Source organism: Oncorhynchus masou, chromosome 15 (assembly GCF_036934945.1).
Source record: "Oncorhynchus masou masou isolate Uvic2021 chromosome 15, UVic_Omas_1.1, whole genome shotgun sequence".
Classification (NCBI taxonomy): domain Eukaryota; kingdom Metazoa; phylum Chordata; class Actinopteri; order Salmoniformes; family Salmonidae; genus Oncorhynchus; species Oncorhynchus masou.
Genome location: NC_088226.1, coordinates 24412739 through 24433226, shown reverse-complemented (window position 1 = coordinate 24433226; position 20488 = coordinate 24412739). Strand labels below are relative to the sequence as shown.

The 20488-nt window shown below is 41.1% G+C and overlaps 3 protein-coding genes across 7 annotated transcripts in view; 2 read left to right on the top strand and 1 right to left on the bottom strand.

Annotated features, from left to right (window-relative positions):
• Nucleotides 1-4022, top strand: part of LOC135555986 (serine-aspartate repeat-containing protein F) — a 7447-nt gene extending 3425 nt beyond the window's left edge. For both annotated transcript variants that reach the window (XM_064988830.1, XM_064988829.1), the window contains exons 3-6: nucleotides 213-281; nucleotides 630-681; nucleotides 814-850; nucleotides 2601-4022. In XM_064988830.1, coding sequence (XP_064844902.1) covers nucleotides 213-281; nucleotides 630-681; nucleotides 814-850; nucleotides 2601-2634 — 192 coding nt within the window. In that variant the 3' untranslated portion in view covers nucleotides 2635-4022. The remainder of the gene's footprint in view (nucleotides 1-212; nucleotides 282-629; nucleotides 682-813; nucleotides 851-2600) is intronic.
• A 3217-nt stretch (nucleotides 4023-7239) lies between these two features.
• On the top strand, nucleotides 7240-11610 carry nosip (nitric oxide synthase interacting protein). Of its 2 annotated transcripts, none has more exons than XM_064988843.1 (10): nucleotides 7240-7387; nucleotides 7575-7650; nucleotides 7723-7828; nucleotides 7929-8010; nucleotides 8856-8991; nucleotides 9075-9241; nucleotides 9641-9757; nucleotides 10359-10429; nucleotides 10542-10650; nucleotides 10776-11610. In XM_064988843.1, exons 2-10 carry the CDS (start codon nucleotides 7581-7583, stop codon nucleotides 10845-10847), a joined length of 930 nt encoding a protein of 309 aa, XP_064844915.1. In that variant the 5' UTR covers nucleotides 7240-7387; nucleotides 7575-7580; the 3' UTR covers nucleotides 10848-11610. The 2 variants fall into 2 exon arrangements, with proteins under 2 accessions (XP_064844915.1, XP_064844916.1); XM_064988844.1 differs by having other exon boundaries at nucleotides 7560-7650.
• rcn3 (reticulocalbin 3, EF-hand calcium binding domain) lies at nucleotides 11090-18812 on the bottom strand. 3 transcript variants are annotated; one of them, XM_064988834.1, is made up of 8 exons: nucleotides 18670-18812; nucleotides 16296-16518; nucleotides 14754-14947; nucleotides 14027-14199; nucleotides 13843-13903; nucleotides 13378-13469; nucleotides 13037-13144; nucleotides 11090-11318 (listed from the first exon to the last, which is right to left on the bottom strand). In XM_064988834.1, the coding sequence occupies exons 2-8, from the start codon at nucleotides 16508-16510 to the stop codon at nucleotides 11208-11210; spliced, it is 954 nt and encodes a 317-aa protein (XP_064844906.1). In that variant the 5' UTR covers nucleotides 16511-16518; nucleotides 18670-18812; the 3' UTR covers nucleotides 11090-11207. The 3 variants fall into 3 exon arrangements, with proteins under 3 accessions (XP_064844906.1, XP_064844905.1, XP_064844907.1); XM_064988833.1 differs by lacking the exon at nucleotides 18670-18812 and adding an exon at nucleotides 17049-17155; XM_064988835.1 differs by lacking the exons at nucleotides 11090-11318; nucleotides 18670-18812 and adding exons at nucleotides 12002-12124; nucleotides 17049-17155.
• Nucleotides 18813-20488: the final 1676 nt, after the last annotated feature.

Below are 20488 nucleotides of genomic sequence, written 5' to 3'. Positions count from 1 at the left end.
TAGGTCTCACCATCTAGATAGAAACACAAGTTTGGTGTTTGTGGATGTGTTTACATTTATTGGTAAAACAATTTGCACCCTTTTAATACATTTTCCTCATCCTTGTTAAAAATGGCAAAAATTCTCTCCCTCGCTCTTCTTTTCTCTCACCTTTTCCCTCTCTCTCTCTCTCTCTCTCTCTTTATCTCTCTCTTTATCTCTCTCTCTCTCAGCACTGTGACACCTGCGACAAGTGCCCATGTGCAGAGGGAGATGAGTCTAAGCACTGTGACACCTGCCAGGTAAAATGACCTTCCCATCCAACCACTAGTAACCTACACTCTCAGAAAAAAGGGTTCCAAAAAAGTGATTAAGCTGTCCCTGTAGGAGAACCCGTTTTTGGTTCCAGGGAGAACCCTTTTTTTGGTTTGAAGGAGTACTGTTTGGGGTTCCAACTGTAGAACCCTTCCACAGAGGGTTCTCCCTGGAACCAAAGAAATGGGTTCTGACATCAAGAGGGCTGGTTATGATGCAACGACAAAGTCAGATCAGAGAAGCTACTCCCTCCAGTTATGTTCTATGATGTTATATACTCCTTTATTTCTTATCCTTCTCTAATGGCTTACCCCATTTTCTGGTTATTTCTTTAGATCTGCAACTTCTGCTACGTGTGTCCCGTTTGCAGCACTCTTTGCCAACCAGGTAAGACAGGGGGGTGGGACTGTTTGATAAAGAATGATTGTTTGAACTGCTTTGCCACTATTAGAGGCATGTTTGAGCTTGAAAGCCAGGCAGCAGAAACACCAGGCTCACTGTATGTTTTTAATCCCCAAGGTGGTTTTCTGGACGAGCTGACTGGATCGATCTATAAGTAAGATACAGTTACACGTACACAGTGACATAACACCTTTTGAATTCCTCAGTGTGAGCTATCGACATTCAATTTGACACAGAATTAAGTTTATTCTCCAAATGGCAAATAATATCTATCTGCGGAATGCAGTTACTACAAGGAGCACCCCACATGAAACATCCATTAGCATTGCTTCACTACATGCTGTGTCCACTCCCGATGAGGCTGCTTGTAATAGTACGGCCCGTATCGTATGGATGGAGAAACAATTATCCACACAATGTGGAAAGATGTCTTCGGCTACACACATATCAAAACAGACATTAAATGGCAGCCACTAGTTAAAAATAGTTCTGTTTATTTCACAGTAACATGCCAATTAGCTAACAGTACTGCATTCGGGAAGCTCAATGACAAGCAAATGACACCGGTGTTGTATCGAGGTGCCTGCCGACCTAAGGTGCTTCCCACTGGGCAGCTGTGTCAGTATATCGGCACGGGGTGTCTTGCGCCCCCGCCTGCCGAGCACTGTTTTCTTTTAGATTGTTTTTCTCGCCCATCTACACAACATACCCCGTAATGATAAACCTAAATATTTGCAATTGTATTACCATGAAGTCCAAGGAACTGTCCATAGATCTCTCAGATATAATTGTGATGAGGCATATATCTAGGGAAGGGTATAAAACTATTTCTAGAGTGTTGAAAGTTTCCAAGAGCCCAGTGGTCTCCATCATAGGGAAATTGAAAAAATATGGAACTGCCCAGAGGTGGCCCTCTGACCAAACTGAGCAACCGGGCAAGAACGACCTTGGTCAGAGAGGTGACCAAGAACCCAATGACCACTCTGACAGAACTACAGAGTTCCTTGGCTAAGATGGGAGAACCTGCCAGAAGGACAAGAGTCTCTACAGCACTACACCAATCTGGGCTTTATAGGAGAGTGGCCAGACAGAAGCTACTCCTGAGAAAAAGGCACATGACAGCACGCCTGTAGTTTGCAAAAAGGAACGTGAAAGACTGAGATCACAAGGCAAAATATTCTGTGGTCTGATGAGACAAAAATGTAACTCTTTGGTCTGAATGCCAAGCACTGTCTGGAGAAAACCAGGCACAGCTCATCACCTGTCTAACATCATACCTACCGTGAAGCATGGTGGGGGCAGCACCATGCTATGGGGATGCTTTTCAGCAGCAGGGACTGGGAGACTGGTACGAATAAAGAGGAACAATGAATTGAGCCAAATCCTTGTTGAGAACCTGCTTCTTCAGAGTGCAAACTACCTTAGACTGGGGTGAAGATTCACATTCCAACAGGAGTGTTAACTTAACAAAGTTTGAGAAAAGCTGCAAGGAAGAATGGTTGAAAATTCCCAAAACCAGATGTGCAAAGCTAATACAGACATACTCAAGACGACTGAAAGCTGTTATCGCCACCAAAGTTGCTTCTACAAAATATTGACTCAGGTGTGTGAATACTTTAGCTAAATTAGATATTTTTGTATTTATTTTTCAATAGATTTGCAAAAATGTCAAAAAACATGTTTTCACTTTGTCATTGTGGGGTATTATGTGTAGATTGGTGAGAAAAAAATATAGAGTTAACAAATCCAAATGGCAAGCTTATCACACCCAAATTCACATGCACCTCACCCTGTGATCCTTTCAATAGGCCTACCCGTGTGAGTAGAAATGTGAAGACTGACGCGCAGTAAAATCAAAGATTGATGGAACATAAACCAACCACTTGTCTCCCTTTATCCGTTAGGACTGTAGCCGACGTCTTCGAAGCTGACAAATAAGCCCCCTGTCGCCACCATGTGGCCAAGGAAGATACTGCAACCAAGGGATTGTATTCACTGTCATATTTTCACTTTTAATAAGTTATAAGTTATTTTTCTGTCTTTTTTGTTGTTGACTGAGAACACCGCAAACATGCACACTGGATGTAGAGATATTGGATATATTGGATACACATATTGGATATAATGGATAGCCTATGGAAGTTGTGATGAGAATAACTTTAATTGAGCTGTTTGTGTATAATTGTTAGATGACAGGTTCATGGTATTCTTCTCAGGAACATGCATTCATATTTTAAAGTCATATCTGTGTTTCTTAAACACAGTGGGGTTGTATGAAATAAACTAAAAGGGGACGTTTTAAACATTTGTGCTGTAATGTTTTTATGTGCACTGTCAAATTAAATGGAAAATGCAGCTAGAATTAGGCTATAACAGAAAAAATATATATTGGCAGATATGAGCAAACATGGGGTATTTTATAATTTCAGCTTCAATTGGAAGATTCATATTGTGTAATGGGGAATATAAGCATAGAGTGTAAATTGTTGACTGTCATTGGGTAGAATTTACAGTATATACTGAACAAAATATAAATGCAACATGTTGGTGCCATGTTTCATGAGCTAAAATAAATTATCCCAGAGATGTTACATACACACAAAAAGCTTATTTCTCAAATTTGGTGCACAAATTTGTTTACGCCCATGTTGGTGAGCATTTCTCCTTTGCCAAGATAATCCATCCACCCGACAGGTGTGGCATATAAAGAAGCTGATTAAACAGCATGATCATTACACCTTGTGCTGGGGATAATAAAAGGCCACTCTAAAATGTGCAGTTTTGTCACGCAACATAATGACATAGATGTCTCAAGTTTTGAGGGAGCGTGCAATTGGCATGCTGACTGCAGGAATGTCCACCAGAGCTGTTGCCAGAGAATTGAATGTTCATTTCTCTACCATAAGTCGCCTCCAAAGTAGTTTTAGAGACTTTTGCCGTACATCCAACCGGCCTCACAATCGCAGACCATGTGTATGGCGTCGTGTGAGCGAGCGGTTTGCTGATATCATGATATCATGATACCTTGTGAACAGAGTGCCCCGTGGTGGCGGTGGGGTTATGGTATGGTCAGGCATAAACTACAGACAACGAACACAATTGCATTTTATAGATGGCAATTTGAATGCACAAAATGTATCCAAAGGAATTTTAAAGGTATCTGTGACCAACAGATGCATACCTGTATTCCCAATCATGTGAAATCCATAGATTAGGGCCTAATTAATTTTTATTCAATAGACTGATTTCCTCATATGAACTGTAACTCCGGTATAATCTTTGAAATTGTTGCATGCTTATATTTATTTTCAGTAGATTTCTTTGTTCTTCACAGGTCAACATAGTTGGAGTCGAATACTATTACTGCATACCATTTGAACATAACTCTAATATACACTACCATTCAAAAGTTTGGGGTCACTTCCTTGTTTTTGAAAGAAAAGCACATTTTTGTCCATTAAAATACCATCAAATTGATCAGAAATACAATGTGGACATTGTTAATGTTGTAAATGGCCATTGTAGCTTGAAATGGCAGATTTTTTCAGGGAATATCTACATAGGTGTACAGAGGCCCATTATCGGCAACCATCACTCCTGAGTTCCAATGGCACATTGTGTTAGCTAATCCAAGTTTGTTGTTTTAAAAGGCTAAGTGATCATTAGAAAACCCTTTTGCAATTATGGTAGCACAACTGCAAACTGTTGTTCTGATTAAAGAAGCAATAAAACTGGCCTTCTTTAGACGAGTTGAGTATCTGGAGAATCAGCATTTGTGGGTTCGATTAAAGGCTCAAAATGGCCAGAAAAATATTACTTTCTTCTGAAACTCATCAGTCTATTCTTGTTCTGAGAAATGAAGGCTATTCCATGCGAGAAACTGCCAAGAAACTGAAGATCTTGTACAATGCTTTGTACTACGCCCATCACAGAACAGCGCAAACTGAGTCTAACCAGAATAGAAAGAGGAGTGGGAGGCCCCGATGCACAACTGAGCAAGAGGACAAGTACATTAGAGTGTCTAGTTTGAGAAACAGACGCCTCCCAAGTCCTCAACTGGCAGCTTCATTAAATAGTACCCACAAAACACCAGTCTCAAAGTCAACAGTGAAGAGGTGACTCCGGGATGCTGGCCACCTCCAACGTCATTTTAGAGAATTTGACAGTACTCACCAGTCTCAACATTAATGTCAACTATAAACAATGAAGAGTTTAATTCCAAAACGCCATAGATTTTCTGTAATTAATAAAGAGATTGTTGTGTTTTTTCAATATCTAATCATGGCATGACATGTATTTGTTTAAAATCTATCACTTGATGGATTCATTTCAGGAGACAAATACATTTTTAATAAAGAACTGTACAAATAATACATTTGTGACAAACATTTTTTAAATGTAAAAAATAAATAATTAATTAAATACAATACAATAATATGAGATCTGTATGTAAAACATTTACATTTGGCATTTTAGTAATTTAGCAGATGCTCTTATCCAGAGTTACTTACAGTAAGTGTTCTCATTTGAGACAACTACAGCTAGTTGAGACATCCGCATAACCCTAACATTACATGTACAGTGCCTTGGGAAAGTATTCAGACCACTTTACTTTTTCCACATTTTGTTACATTACAGCCTTAATATAATATTGATTCAATATTTTTCCCCTCATCAATCTACACACAATACCCCACAACGAGAGCATAAACAACTTTTTATACATTTTTGCAAATGTATAAACATTTTAAAACAGATGCCTTATTTACATAAGTATTCAGACCCTTTGCTACGAGACTCGAAATTGAGATCAGGTGCATCCTGTATCCGTTGATAATCCTTGCCATGTTTCTACAACTTGATTTGAGTCCACCTGTGGCAAATTCAGTTGATTGGGCATGATTAGAAAAGGCACATACCTGTCTATATAAGGTCCCACAGTACACTGTGCATGTCAGAGCATAAACCAAGCCATGAGGTCTGCATACACGGCGGAGCTGATGGCATTGCAGTGGGTTGAGGAAGTCAAGCCAGACAGAGTACCCAGCTAGCGCATAACATTCTGAGAACCATATGTTTCTTAGGGCTTGGTGAGAGCGTGTTTGTCCTATGGTTATTTTGCATACAACCTTCCCACAACATTCTGTTATGGTGCAGGATAGTTGCTTGGCATTGGAACATTCTCAGCGCATTTAAGGAACTTCACAAAGTCATGTTCTCAGAACATTATGAAAACTTTCCATAAAAAAACAAGAAAACATTAGTAACATTCAAAGAAAGATCTAAGAATGTTATTTAAAAATTTAAAAACATATACATTAGATTCTCAGCATCAATAAAACTCTCTCTATCCTCTCTTGTTAACTGTGTTCAGCTTTGTTGGCTGTGCCCACTAATTGGCCACACCTGATCTTAATAAGTGCTTGTATTCTTTGAAATGGGGCACATTTGACTAGAATAAAATTAACAGCTTTGTATGAGTTCAAAAAAACGTGGTATGGTTGCTCCATCCTGGTGTTGCAGTAGACTAATTCCATGGATAAAGAATAGAAGACACTGTTTTGAATTTCACTGATGCTGTGCCACAATAAGAAAGAAATGTGTTTGCATGATTAATACCTAAGCAAAATCATTTCCATGTATCCTATCGGTTCAAAACAGAAACTAGCGGTGATTTAAAAAAAACTCAAGATAACCTTTACATATCGTTCAAAACATTCACAACATTTAGAGAACGTTCCTAGAATGTTTACCTTCAAATTACTTCAAATTTGCATTCTCAGAACGTTATTAAAACTGATGTACTGGCTAAACACCCTTAGCAGTGATGTGGTGGACATTGAAGTTTCAATGAGCAAGGCAGAGGCAAAAGGCCTGATGTGGTGGTGCAGTGATGGTAGGAGCAGTGTAACAGAGACCCTAAGGGCAAGCATCTATTCCAAGTACAGTGGAATGTCATGGAGGGGCGGACGGCTGGAAGAGACAAAAGAGAGGAGGCCATCTTTACAAGATTAAGGGCAGGACTCAGCCAGTTGAATAAGAAGTTAAATGTGATAGGAAAGCATCCAACAAGAAGGTGTGATTACTGCCAGGAAACAGAGGAGCATGTACTGATGGAGTATGAGAGGGAAAGAGAAAGAATATGTGCTTCAGTAAGGTGGGATTTTTAGCATTCATAGCCATGTTTATCAATTGTACTGCAGGAATGGATTGGAAGTCACAGAAAAGAGGTTGTGGTGCCAGTGGCAGAGAAGTACTTGGGATTGCGAGGATTTACTGCAGAAAAGTTGCAAGGGGTGTGGAGTGGTAGTGTTTTGTTCTCTCAGACTGTTGGATTAGATAGGGTTAAATAGTGGAATGGGGGTAGTATTTATATTTGTTGAAGTTTAATAGTTGGCTGGGCAATTTTCCTTTTCCCCAATGATGTATTACCGTATCAATAATTAAATGTAGGTAGGCCGGGAATGCCCTCATACACCAGTACAGTAGGTGGCGATGTATGCACCAAAAATGGGATGGGATCCAACAATCAACTCATGAAGAACACGACTCGAACAATTTTCACTGTCGTATCAACATCCGCAGGATAGACTTCACTAGAAACGGACATATTGTTTTACAAAGAAGCTATTTTTTTTGATAGTATTATTGTTCTTTAGATTCAACTACTACTCAGTTCCATGCAAAGAGGGTAATTATTATTATTTATTTACTTACTATCAAAGCTTGCTGCTGACGTTTGGTCGTGGGACCAGTTGGCGTTGGCTAGCATTATCGTTGGCTAGCTAAGACTAGCATGTTAACCTACATGTTTTATGGTAGCTAGCAAGTTGTTTAACGTTAGATAACTAGTGTTTCTAAAGTGTTTTTACCTCTAGCGGACAATGACTCGGCATGGGAAAAATTGTACGGCGGGAGCTGTTTACACCTACCACGAGAAAAGGAAGGACACTGGTGAGTCTTTACAACGTTGGTTAATGTTAGCTGTTCATGCCAGCTAAGTGTCATCTGCTCTCTCTTATCTAGCGGCATCGGGTTATGGGACGCAAAGTGTGCGTTTAGGAAAGGATGCCATTAAGGATTTCGACTGCTGTTGCCTTTCTCTCCAGACTTGCAGGGACCCCGTTGTAACGTAAGCCGCAATCCCCTTGTCTCACACAAACACATCATTGTTGTGTAACTCGTTTATAACCCGTTTGTGTGTCGTAAAAACGTTAATGTTGTATCTCCAGTCCAGATGGATACTTGTATGAAAAACAGGCCATCCTGGAGTACATACTCCACCAGAAGACCGAGATCGCCAAGAAAATGAAGGTAACTGGCTTTCCCATGGTCCCGTTTGGGAAATGGTACAGAAAACACCGAGACTCGTTTTATTTCTCTCACTCACTCTCGAACGATAGATATTTAATTAATTAGTGGCCAATCGCATATTTTGACCAATGGGTATGTTAATTGTGTATATAATCCTATAACGAAACCAATTGTTGTAGGATGGCCAGGATTGAGGTGACTAAATCAATGGAGGTCAGAGAAAAAAGTGAAACAAAATCTGGAAAATGTAATCGCTTCAGCTAGGCTGGATTCTGTGCAAGATTTAAGGCTACTGACAGGCTCACTTTCCCTTTAGACTTGTTATATTTCTTCTCGAATCCGCAGGATATTAAACAATATAAAGGTAAGATGGATATCGATTTTGAGACATGACATTTAGAATTTTAGTATACACTTTTCTCTGAAATGTCAATGGAGCACTGAGTGTGTACCAAGTTTGTTTGTTTTTCAAAGCCTTTTACATTTTAATTAGGCTCGTCATGTTAATTTAGCTTCTTGCGACCATCGGAAGCAACTTCGAAGATGATGACGACCACAACATGTGAAGTCCTCAAGTTGTTAATTAGAATCCTGTACCGCTATGTCAACGGTGCTTATTATTGGATGTATTATGTTACAAAATCCAACTTGAAAAAAATATAATGTCAATGATATAATTCATAAGGCCGACAAATATGATTATTCAGGTTCTGAATCATTCAGTGTAGTCTCTCTAACATATCATTAACATGATATGAAAAAGTAGCATTTTGTAACCTAATACATCCGATAATAAGCATCGAGCTCTATCTGTCTTCATCTGACCCTCTCACTGTTCATCTTAGGCGTACGAGAAGCAGAAACAGACTCAGAAGAGTGACAGTCGTCTGGAGTCTAAATCTGAGGAGAGGGGGATAGCAGAGAGGTTCAAGACCCGGGAGAACAGCATCGTGTCCAAACCCATCAACCCCTTTACCTCTGGTAAGTTTGTGTCTACTAGCTTGGAAGGGACGTAGGACAGAGAACAGTAGGTTAGGTTAACTCAACTCAATCTATCTCTTCAGGCCAGGCCAAAGAGTCAGACAGCCAGAGTGTTGCGGGTACATTAGCCAGTACATCAAAAGCTGACTCCTCTGCTCCTGCCGCCGGCAATAGCTCCTCCCAGGCCCTGCCCAGCTTCTGGATCCCCAGTCTCACCCCAGAGGCCAAGCCCACCATACTCAAGAAACCTGTGAGTGAAAGCCAAAGTCCTAAAGTGTTGACTTACCCCATGCCCTTATCCCACATTTTCACTCTACTTCTTTCTCTCATTCAACACAGTCTGGTCACTTGTTTTTCTTTACTGAGGATCTGACCTTTGTCCTAGGGAAACAATTGTTGACTCTTCCACTGCCAAGAGGTTTTTTGTCCAAATGTCAATGTCATTGTGCTCCCTGTGTCTGTCCCCTCTCGTTCTCCATTATCTCTCTGAGGTCAGCTTGTCCCCAGGTGTTTGATCTGTTGGTCTTTCCTTCTCCCTCTCCACCATACATTTTAGCTGTTTGCTATTTCAATGGGTTTGTGCAAAGCAGATTATTGACCCATTAAAGGGGAGTTCAAATTCAATCATCGCTCGCTCTCTCCCCCTCAGAGTAAGACGGTGGTGTGTCCCATGTCTGGCCGGCCTCTGAAGATGAATGAGCTGACCAACGTACACTTCACTCCTCTGGACCCCAGTCTGGACCGAGTGGCACTGCTCGCACGCCAGGTCAGTGCCTGACCACACTACAACCTCTGCACATTTATCTCTAACTCCATGCATCTCACTCTTTTACATAAATAGTTGCATTCATGAGTTTTCTTGACAAGTGTCAATAAAAAAAAAAAAGTCTGCCAAAGTAAAAACCTGCGCAAAAGGAATTTGATTGCTGTAAATACAGAAATGTTTTGCTCACTGGGAAATAAATGTACAACTAGTCAGTGACTACTGTTTGGAGTTAGCAACTATATAAGCTTATTACACTGTCCTGGGATCTCCTATGATTTATGTAGAAAAAACCCTTACCTTCTAATGATGCTTGTGAGCGTCCTAGAGCAGAGCATGTAACAGGTTCATGATTTTCATAAATGGTGTGTAGCTCAAACCATTTGGACTCTAGACATTTTTGTAAGACCGGGATCCATCCTTGTCTCAAACACTGTTCTAGCTCAGCCCCTGTTAATCACACATCTGTTGGTATCAACAGATGCAGAAGAAATGGACAAATCCAATACCCAGAAGTATATAGCTCAAAAGGGGTTAGAAATCCAAAACCTGTTGGAGTTAGTGGAGCTCATTGGGTTAATAGCTTGTATAATGTTGTTCTCAGGAGAGGTACCTGTGTGCCGTGACTAAAGACACTCTGGGTAACAGTGTCCCCTGCTCCGTTCTCAAACCCTCGTAAGTATACCCCTCTTCGGTTCCTTTTTATTTACTGGGCCACCTCTACTACCTCTACTACCTCACTGCTTCTTCAGTGTCTTAAATCTATTTCCCCTCTCCCTCCTCTCAGTGGAGCGGTGGTGACTCAGGAGTGTGTGGAGAGGCTGATCAGGAAGGACATGACGGACCCGATTACCGGAGACAAACTCACAGAGAAGGACATCATCCCACTACAGAGGGTGAGTGTTGGAGCGTGTGTTCGAGTTTAAAAGTATGTACGTACAAGACCGAGCACGGTACTTTGTTTAAGGGTAATTGAAGACCGTCTGATGTTAATAATATTTTCTATTTTATTCCTTCCCAGGGTGGAACTGGGTTTGCAGGCTCTGGAGTGGGACTGAAAGCTAAAGAGGCTCGACCCGTAATGATGGTGTGATGGTTCAGAGACGACGGTCAACATGACAAAGGCATTATAATTGATTATTTGAACATACGGTTGTCTGTTCTTGTATGGAGTCTGAGAATTCCAACTGCTATTTTGAAGCTTTGTTATACAGGCTTCTATTCTGAGAAGCACAAATTTAGAAGGTAAAATATTTTAGGCACACTGGTGCTCCTAAATAAAAATAATCCTGGCCAAAGTATGTAGGTACATATGCAAGTAAAATGGTCGTACTGTAGAGCCCTGAGAAATGTCATTTTTATTTCTCTGGCACACACGCATCAAACAGCCTACACACCAATTCATGCCTGTACCGTATATCAAGTTAAATTGGCTGTGTTGGGGTCAAGGAGGTCAGAGTTCTTGGTGACCCTCATCCGCCAACATACCTCCGTAGTCAGTCAGCGTGCTTGACTTAAGGAAGTCGACCTTGTCCATGACCTCCGAGAGAGAGAGACGCCCATCCTAAGAGAGGAGAATGAAGGAATCTGGGTAAACTAACAGACCATTTAGCAGGTGGCAGTGGTGTGGTAAACTCCATTCAAGCACCAGGAAACAAAAATTGGAGTAATTAAGTTGCTTAGGACAGTTAAATGTCATGTCAAAGAAAAACAACTTTTTGTAGAAAAACCAACATGGCTTTATTTAAAATTCAGAGAAATGTTTCACCACAAGTAATTCAATTTTGCCCCCTCCCTTCCTCCCACCCTGTGTGAACCAAGTGTATATTCTATAAATGATGCTGTTAAAAAAATAAGCTTGTTGACTTGTGGAGTGTCTTTATTCACACTTGAGCATGATTGTGTTGTGTGTGAGGCTGTAGTTATGTATCCGCGTGTGTAAACATCTCCATGCTCCCGTTACCTCCCATGGAAATGTGTTCAACAGTATAAATATGACCTGTGACCTTTTCCCCTCAGAACTTCCCCTACCCAACTCCATAATAGTAACAGTATTCTCCATTATAAGTGTATGGCCTTTCACAATACAAAACCCCAATATGTATTTTGGAAATCCCTCTCCCTAGAGGGCTCTATGCAAACAGAGTACGTATACGGTCTGTTCCAAAAAATTTGGCTGCACAAAAAGTACATAGAACTGCGCAGCCGGAGCTCCGTTTGCATGGAGCCCTTAACCCCCCCCTAAGCCTTCGCATGACTTCATCAAAGCTCGTCATGTCTCCTGGTGAGATCTTCTCCGTAATTGGTCGCCTGGCTCCCCACAAACATGTTCCAATTAGCCAGAATCTCCTTCTTGGTTATTTTGTCATCCTGTTTCGTCCAATCGCGGAGGAGGCAAGTTTCAGGTCCCGCCCACCACCATTCATTGCGTCATGATTGAGAGAAGGATGAAAGAGGGAGTGTGGAATGAAATTGAGGGAGAAAATGGATAGATAACAGTGAGAAAGGGAGAAAAGTGAATGAAGGACAGATGGAGAGAAAGAGATTCATTATAATTAACAGGTCATTACCCCCAATTAAATCCATTATGTTGATTATTAGCAGTGTTCAGTCTGACAGTGTGTGATATGAGAGAGCCCTGAATCTGCTCCCAGGCTCATGTCTCTGTAGTGTTGCAAATGGCACCCTATTCCCTATAGTGCACTACTGTTGACCAGGGCCAATAGCGCTGAAGTACTGCACTACGGGGAATATGTTGCCATTTGTGATGTAACATATTTGTTTTAGCATAAAAGCTCATTTTTCAAAGTTCCTAATTTAAACTGCTAGGAGACTGTTCTTGTATTATTACCACAGATGTCATTTAATATTTACATAGGATAGGCCTATGCGTTGCACATGTCACCAAATACAGTGGTCAGTTGTAACAGGATGTTATTTGGTTTTCGTATGAGAAGTTGGTGTGAGGTTGGGGGAAGGTGTGAGGTCAGAGAGGAAAGGGAGATGCTACGGGGTGAGTTGGAAGGGGTGTGAACGGGTGGGGGTGTGCACTGCACGATAGTTGTAGCTATGGCGGTGGTTAGATGTGGGGTGGGGGTAGAAAGGGGAACACAGGAGGTGTGAGTTGTAGAGGGGTACAGGGATGGGGAGGGGTGCTTCAGAGGGGATAAGATTGTGTGTGGAAGTGGATTAAGAAACATTTGTTGTAATGGGTGTACAGGTATGGTAAGTTTAGTTTGTGGTAAGGGTGAGATCAGGCAGTAGGACTGGGGAGATGCGTACCTTGTCTGTGTCTGTCTCGTGGATGAGGTGCTTAGCCTCATTGTCAGTATGGTCAATCTCTCCTGGCAGGATCCATTGAGCTACCTCATGGTTATCCAGGAAACCATCCTGACAACAACACGCAGAGATTTTACAAACCATCCTGACAACACAACAGACACAAACCTGTTAACTTAGTATGTTGACAGAGAGAGGGGTGTGTGTGTGTGTAAGTATTGACATGGCTGGTCTGAGGGGTAGGGTACTGTAAGTGTACTGACTTAAATAGTGATGTTATAGTAATGTACAAGGAGAGGATGTTGTCAATGTTAAGGTGATCCAGTAGCAGCAGACTAGTGTACCTTGTTGGTGTCTCTGATCTCTGTGAAGTGCTTTTTCTCTGTCAGCACCCAGTCTGGTTCACTCTCTCCATTCTCAGGTGTGAACATGTCCCCTGTGATGGAGAACAGGTTACAGCTTGTACAGTAGGTGTTGTATTTCTAAAGTATATTCCAGGGGTTATGAGCTAGTTCAGGGCTACAACAAAATTGTGAAATGCCTGGGGGTACCCGAGGAGAGGTTTGAAAACCACTGGTCAATACGCTGTGCATCTCTGGGTTATCTTCTGTTTGTGTACGCATACCAGCACTTTTCATTTAACATATAGTTGGTTGTGGACCCAAGAATATCACGCATAGATGGTAAAAAAATATTTCATTTTTGTTCTCATATTAAATAAAAATGTATAAAAAAACAATTACATTTGGTTGATGCCATATTGTATGTTCTCTGTTTGGAAAGGGTAGTAAGTTGAAGGAGAGACTAACCAATGTATTCATCAAGGGTGATCTTTCCATCACCGTTCTTGTCAATGTCTTCTACGGTTTCCTGAAGCGAAACAGAATAAAATAGTTTTGAAGTGGGCTGGAGAAAAAAGTACACCACCTGGATGTTCCTCATAATTTGATTGATCTTGTGACTCTAGTGACTGATCCCAGTCCTCTGACTGACCTGTATAACAACGGCTTTCATGTGGTCGTACTCCTCGGGGTGAAGGAAGGCAGTGAACTCGTCCTTGGTGGCGATGCCGTCCCCGTCGCGGTCAGCTGTCCTAAAGCGCCTCTCGTCTCTAGTCAGCATGGCCTTGTAGCTAGCCTTGTCATCCACGTCGTCAAACTCCTCATCTGCAACGGAGCAGAGGACATTCTCAGAGTCAAGACATGGCTTTGTAAAGCAAAGATCAGGGGTTGTATGTATCAAGCGTCTCAGTGTAGGAGTGCTGATCTAGGATCAGGTCTCCCCTGTCCATGTAATGTTACTTGTTATGATCTAATAGGCTAAACTGATTACTAACCCCTTCCCCTGCCTTTGTATTAACAATACGAGCCTAAGATGACACCACTATCGCATAGCTGTATGGCAACTACTGTACTGTCATGTTCAGCTCTCCTCTCTCATTCCCATCTCATTTTTGGATTGTATTTGTAGCTCATGATCAATCTCTCCTTATATTACATAGTAATTATATCAAATTTGATCCTACATAAATAGTATCTTGGTTGTGCCAAAACCTGCCAATCATTCCAACAATCTTTAACACCCATAAAGCCTACTAATTATATGCGGACTATACACCTCTGGTAAATTTGGACTGCCCTTTTGAAGTCCCACCCCCTCGCTCATTCACCTCAAATTTAGGCTACCCACGCTGCCACACACACCCCCTCCCTTGTCGTACCCAGGTAGTAGCCGTAGGTGGTGTTCTTGTATTCCTCCCAGCCGATCTTCCCATCCTTGTTCTGGTCATACTCCTTCCAGTGTTTCAGCACATTCTCCTCGATGTACCTCCTCTGCCTGTGTTTGATCCACTGGTGCAGTTCACCATGGCTCACGAAACCATCCTTGTCTGTGTCGATGCGATCTACAATCTTCCTGCCAAAGGGACAGAACAAGCCAACTAAGCCTACTACCTACAGAAGCGAACTTGGCCACCATTCAGAGCCTGGTTCCTTTCTAGGTGTCTTTCTTGGTTCCAGTCTTTCCAGGGAGTTTTTCCTAGCCACTGTGCTTCTACATCTGCATTGCTTGCTCCTTGGGGTTTTATGCTGGGTTTCTGTATAAGATCATTTCCATGTAAAAGGACCCATGAGCACCAATGTGAAGTTCATAGGAGCATATCAAATTGGATGTCAAATGAATGCTAAGAGTATATTTCTGATAAGGCATACTGTATATATATTTGTTACAGGTTTTCTTTTTTCCATTTATGTTTTGAGTTTGGACTTTTAGCACGTAGGGTGCACCGATTGGTGTCACCTTGTTTAGTCAGAAGGTGTTTCACCTGTACTGGCCCAAGTGATATTTAAGAGCAGCTAGCCCAGTGCTCCAGTTGTCTTGAGAGATGTGTAGGGTCAACACTTTTAGTTGGCGCTACCTAATTGATTTCTAGAAAAACATTCCTTTGTCTGATCTTCCCTGTTTTCACTTTTTGGTTTGCCTACGGTCTTTAAGTTTGGTGTGGGTTTTTCATTTGTTTGCCTCTTACTTGGCAAATTTAGTGGGTGCTCATGGTGGGTGTCTTTTAGGTCCCAGTTTTTATTGCTATGCAATTTTCAGTGGACACCCACATGAGTGTCTTTCAGAACCCCTCCTAAAACCCCAACTGTTTAGTTTTGGTTGTTTTCAGTGTCTTTGTTAGATCCCCTTTTGTTTGGTCAAAATGTTTGATTCTTGCTGGGGAACGTAACATTTTACAACCAAATTTGGTCTTGTTTGGGGCAGAGCTCATTAAAATAATACCCAAATAAGGATATTGCATATTTATACTTTAAATTTTTTTTTTTTTAACTAGGCAGGCCAGTTAAGAACAAATTATTTTTACAATGACGGCCTAGCCCGGCCAACCCGGACAGCCTGGGCCAATTGTGCACTGCCCTATGGGACTCTCAATCACGGCCGGATGTGATGCATTCTGGATTCGAACTAGGGACTGCAGTGACGCCTTTTGCACTGAAATGCAGTGCCTTAGACCGCTGCACCACTCGGGAGCCCACCTTTGCAGTGAGTGTGGCTACATCCCAAATGGAACCCTATTTCATACATAGTTCACTCTTTTTGACCGGAGCCCTATTGGCCCAGGTCAAAGGTACTGCTGTACATAGGGAATATTTTCCCTGGTCTATAGTAATGCATAACATAGGAAATATGGGCCCTGGTCAAAAGTAGTGCATATTGGCCATTTGGGACACTGCCTGCCTGGGAGTTCTGTAACATAATGTACCCAAGTTTGTCTTTGCTTTCCTCAGGGGTCAGCTGGTCGAAGGTCTTGGCTTCCTCTTTGCCCAGGAAGGCTTCGTGGTCATACTGGAAACCAGTGGAGTCGTCATGGGCGTGGTCACTCAGGTCACTATGGCGATGGACACGCTTCTCTTTAGCGGGCACAGCTACCACCACCTCGAGGATGAGAATGAGGGAAAGTAGTGACTGCAGCAGCATCTTCTGTCCTGAGAAAGAAAAAAGGAGAAAGAGAGAGACACTACAGCAGACTGAACAGAACATATCCTGCAAATAACCGAGATGATACTTGCCAGACACACGGGCCTCACTCAAAATAATACATTATTGGGTTAGACAATAACTGTTTATTTAATGCAAACAGTGATACATATGGTCATAAAAAAGTGTGTTCAACTTTTGTGCCCTATTTATAGGCTACTGTCTTGAGTCCTGACATGAATTAGGATAAATCAGTCAATGTCTGTTGTCTTAACACTTAACACTGAATAATGAATACAATAATAAATTACATCAATAATGCCTGTGAATGAATTATAAAAAATGTTTTAAAGCAAAACGGGATGCAGTTAGGTAGCCTACATATTTTTAGACAATGAGTTTAGGCTACTTCAAGAACATTTTAACTTGGCATAAACTGTACACGTTTTTTTTTTTACATTTTAAACAACCGAAATCACTCAATTTCTTTACTGGAGTATATACGTTCATGCATTATTAATAATAATAAAACACGTACCAATTTTTAGCAACACGTCTCAATCACGGTTTTTTCTGGGCTTGTAAAGATACGCGTTGGCACTTTCCCTGCCTCTTTAAATTCTACAATAAAGGAGGCGGTGCCACGCTTTCTCAGTCGACCATTCGCAGACACGCTGACAAGAAAATAAACCAATAGAAACGAGGAAATGGGATTAACGGAGCCCGAGACTGATTTCGATTGGCTTTGAAGCGCCACGTTGACATGCGAACGCGCAAACCTCCATACTGGAGCGCGCATGAAGAGATTTTTACGAAAGTTTTCTTCAGCAATGTAAAGGGTCACCTGAGGTGTATAAACATACGGCAAGGAATGGCGGGCAGCATTGTTTGGTAAAACCCAATGCAATTCACATGCATCTTGCCTACTCATATGAAACCAGGGAGGATGGAAAACCACACCACTGTAGACTTTACCACTATAAAGTTCGAAAATGATATACATACTAATATCGGGAACGACAGACTAACGTGATATTTATTATAAAGGAATTTATTCAGCATGGGGGGGAATTATTTTCACATAAATAAATAACGTATGCTTATGTTGTTCTGGAAACCTAACGCTTGGGGGCAGAGTGGGATACCTTTTGAAACGAACAATCTAGAAACCACAGCAGATCGTTTTTTCTTCAAAATCCCCCTTTTTTCGTTTCCCGACTTCCTTCCGACCACATACCTCCCGCCAGAGCCACTTTAGCCTATTTCCACTCAGTATAATTTTCAGGGCAGTTACATCAGTTTAACTTTTAATGCCTCGATAAAATCATTAATTCATTCCTACTTTATTATATGAGAAGGAAGTATTTTGTTTAGGTTTAGCATAATTTATTTTCAATGTTTGGTCATATGAACGGAGTTTGATATGATTAGAATTGGCTATTATTCATTGATTGATTCATTCATTTTATGTAGCCAATTTTTCCATATTGTCATTGGAATTGTTATTTACTTAATTGTGTTATTCAGGCCTACTTAATTTGGTTATTAAAGGTGAATAGATTTTTTTCTATTTTGATGTTAAGGCTATAAAACAGTCATAAATAATGCACTGTGCCAAATTGTGATGTAAATGTGCGTACTATCTACTGGTGCATCAAAATACAGTGGGACACTTTTATAGGATTTTCCAATGGAAGAAAGAGATCCAGGTTACTGGCCAAACACTTAACGACACCTTATCCCCTCAGCCCTCAAATTAAGTGGACACTTCTGATGACATTTAATCACGTCTGACGAGTATACACTTGCAGGGCAATGGGCAAGGGAGGAAGGAAGGAATGATTTTTAAACAGACTCCCCTTGGCCGGAAATTCGTCACTCGTTTATCCCGAGATGATTGTGTTTTCAGCCACTGGTAGTTTGTGGGTGTTTTATATGGCTACAGTCAATTATGAGTGCATGTCTATATTAAATATATAATTAATAATATATGCCAATTATATGATAGCTAGCAAATGAATTAGCTAACTAACATTAGCCTGCCTAGCTGGAACTTCTGAAGAAGGAAAATGTTTTATTTCTACAATTTCCAAACAAAAACATATTTACCTTTACGTAGCAGCAAAATTTCACACTTATTTGCATTCCTTTTTACTTACACTTGTATCTTGACTTCTCCATTGATGTTGTTTTTAAGTTTTCGCTGACTTTTCTTAGCGAATGTGCAATCGTCGCAAATTTAATTATGGGGAGTTTCTAAAAACTAGGGCTGAGGGGCTTACGTTGCAAACTTCCCTTGCTTGGCTAATCATTTGGACCGCCCTCCAAGATGGCGATGGGGATTCCCCCCAAGGGCATAAGGCAAGGATAAGTGGACGAGGGTGTGTTTTTGAAGTCTTTGGATCGCAACTCCAGTTTACATTTGGGACCCCCTGTAGGTTAGGCAGGGCTCTGTTACCTGTAGTACTATGCCCTGTAAATATTTTCTTGTAGTACTGTTATTAGTACTGTTAAGATGGAGCGGGAGAACAAGGCTGACATTTTAATTATTCCTAACGAATCGTGTTTTTTAAATCAAATCAAATTTTATTTGTCACATACACATGGTTAGCAGATGTTAATGCGAGTGTAGCGAAATGCTTGTGCTTCTAGTTCTGACAATGCAGTAATAACCAACAAGTAATCTAACTAACAATTCCAAAACTACTGTCTTATACACAGTGTAAGGGGATAAAGAATATGTACATACAGATATATGAATGAGTGATGGTACAGAGCAGCATAGGCAAGATACAGTAGATGGTATCGAGTACAGTATATACATATGAGATGAGTATGTAAACAAAGTGGCATAGTTAAAGTAGTTTGTTTCTTTGCGTTGTTTGAAACTTATTTTGTACATAATGTTGCTAATACGGTCTCTTATGACCGAAAATAACTTCTGGGCATCAGAAGTGTGATTACTCACCACGGACTGGCAGAATCCTTTTTTTCCTTTAATGAGTCCGAAAAGCCCGACATGAATGATATACTGCTCTCCCGGGAACAGGCCCAGATCCCGTCATTTGCACGAAGAGATGGCACAGAAAAAGGGGCCTTAGAATTTGTAGGCAATCAAATAAATCCCCACTTCCTTTCATTCTGCTCGCAAACATGCAGTCTTTGGAAAATAAAATTGACGACCTATGCGGAAGATTAAACTATTCTTCTGACACCGCCAGGACCACTATACCAGGCGGTGTCAGAGGAAGGCCCTAAAAATTGTCAAAGACTCCAGCCACCCTAGTCATAGACTGTTCACTCTGCTACCGCACAACAAGCAATACCGGAGCACCAAGTCTAGGTCATAGAGGCTTCTTAACAGCTTCTACCCCCAAGCCGTAAGACTCCTGAACATCTAATCAAATGGCCACCCAGACTATTTGCATTGCCCCCCCCCCCTTTACACCGCTGCTACTCTGTTGTTTTCGTCTATGCAGTGTCACTTTAATAACTCTACCTACATGTACATATTACCTCAACTAACCGGTGCCCCCGTACATTGACTCTGTACCGGTACCGCCGTGTATAGTCTCACTATTGTTATTTTACTGCTGCTCTTTAATCACTTGTTACTTTTATTTCTCATTCTTATTCATTTAAAAAAAACTGCATTGTTGGTTAGGGGCTCGTAAGTAAGTATTTCACTGTAATGTCTACACCTGTTGTATTCAGCGCATGTGACTAATAAAATTTGATTTTGATTTGATTAGTACTGTTATTTGAGTGAATTCTGTAAAAGTGGGACTCTTTTTGCACTCTCCTGTAACCTCTTCAGAGATCTAGCTAACATATTAGCCCAATACATGATACATTTCTGAAATCCTCAGATGTTTCCTAATCACACACAATTGAATTGAATTGTCATTGGGGTACAATTGGGACTATAATAATGGTGTCCCAGTTATTTTAGTCTGCTGTCCCAGTCTACCAAATGCA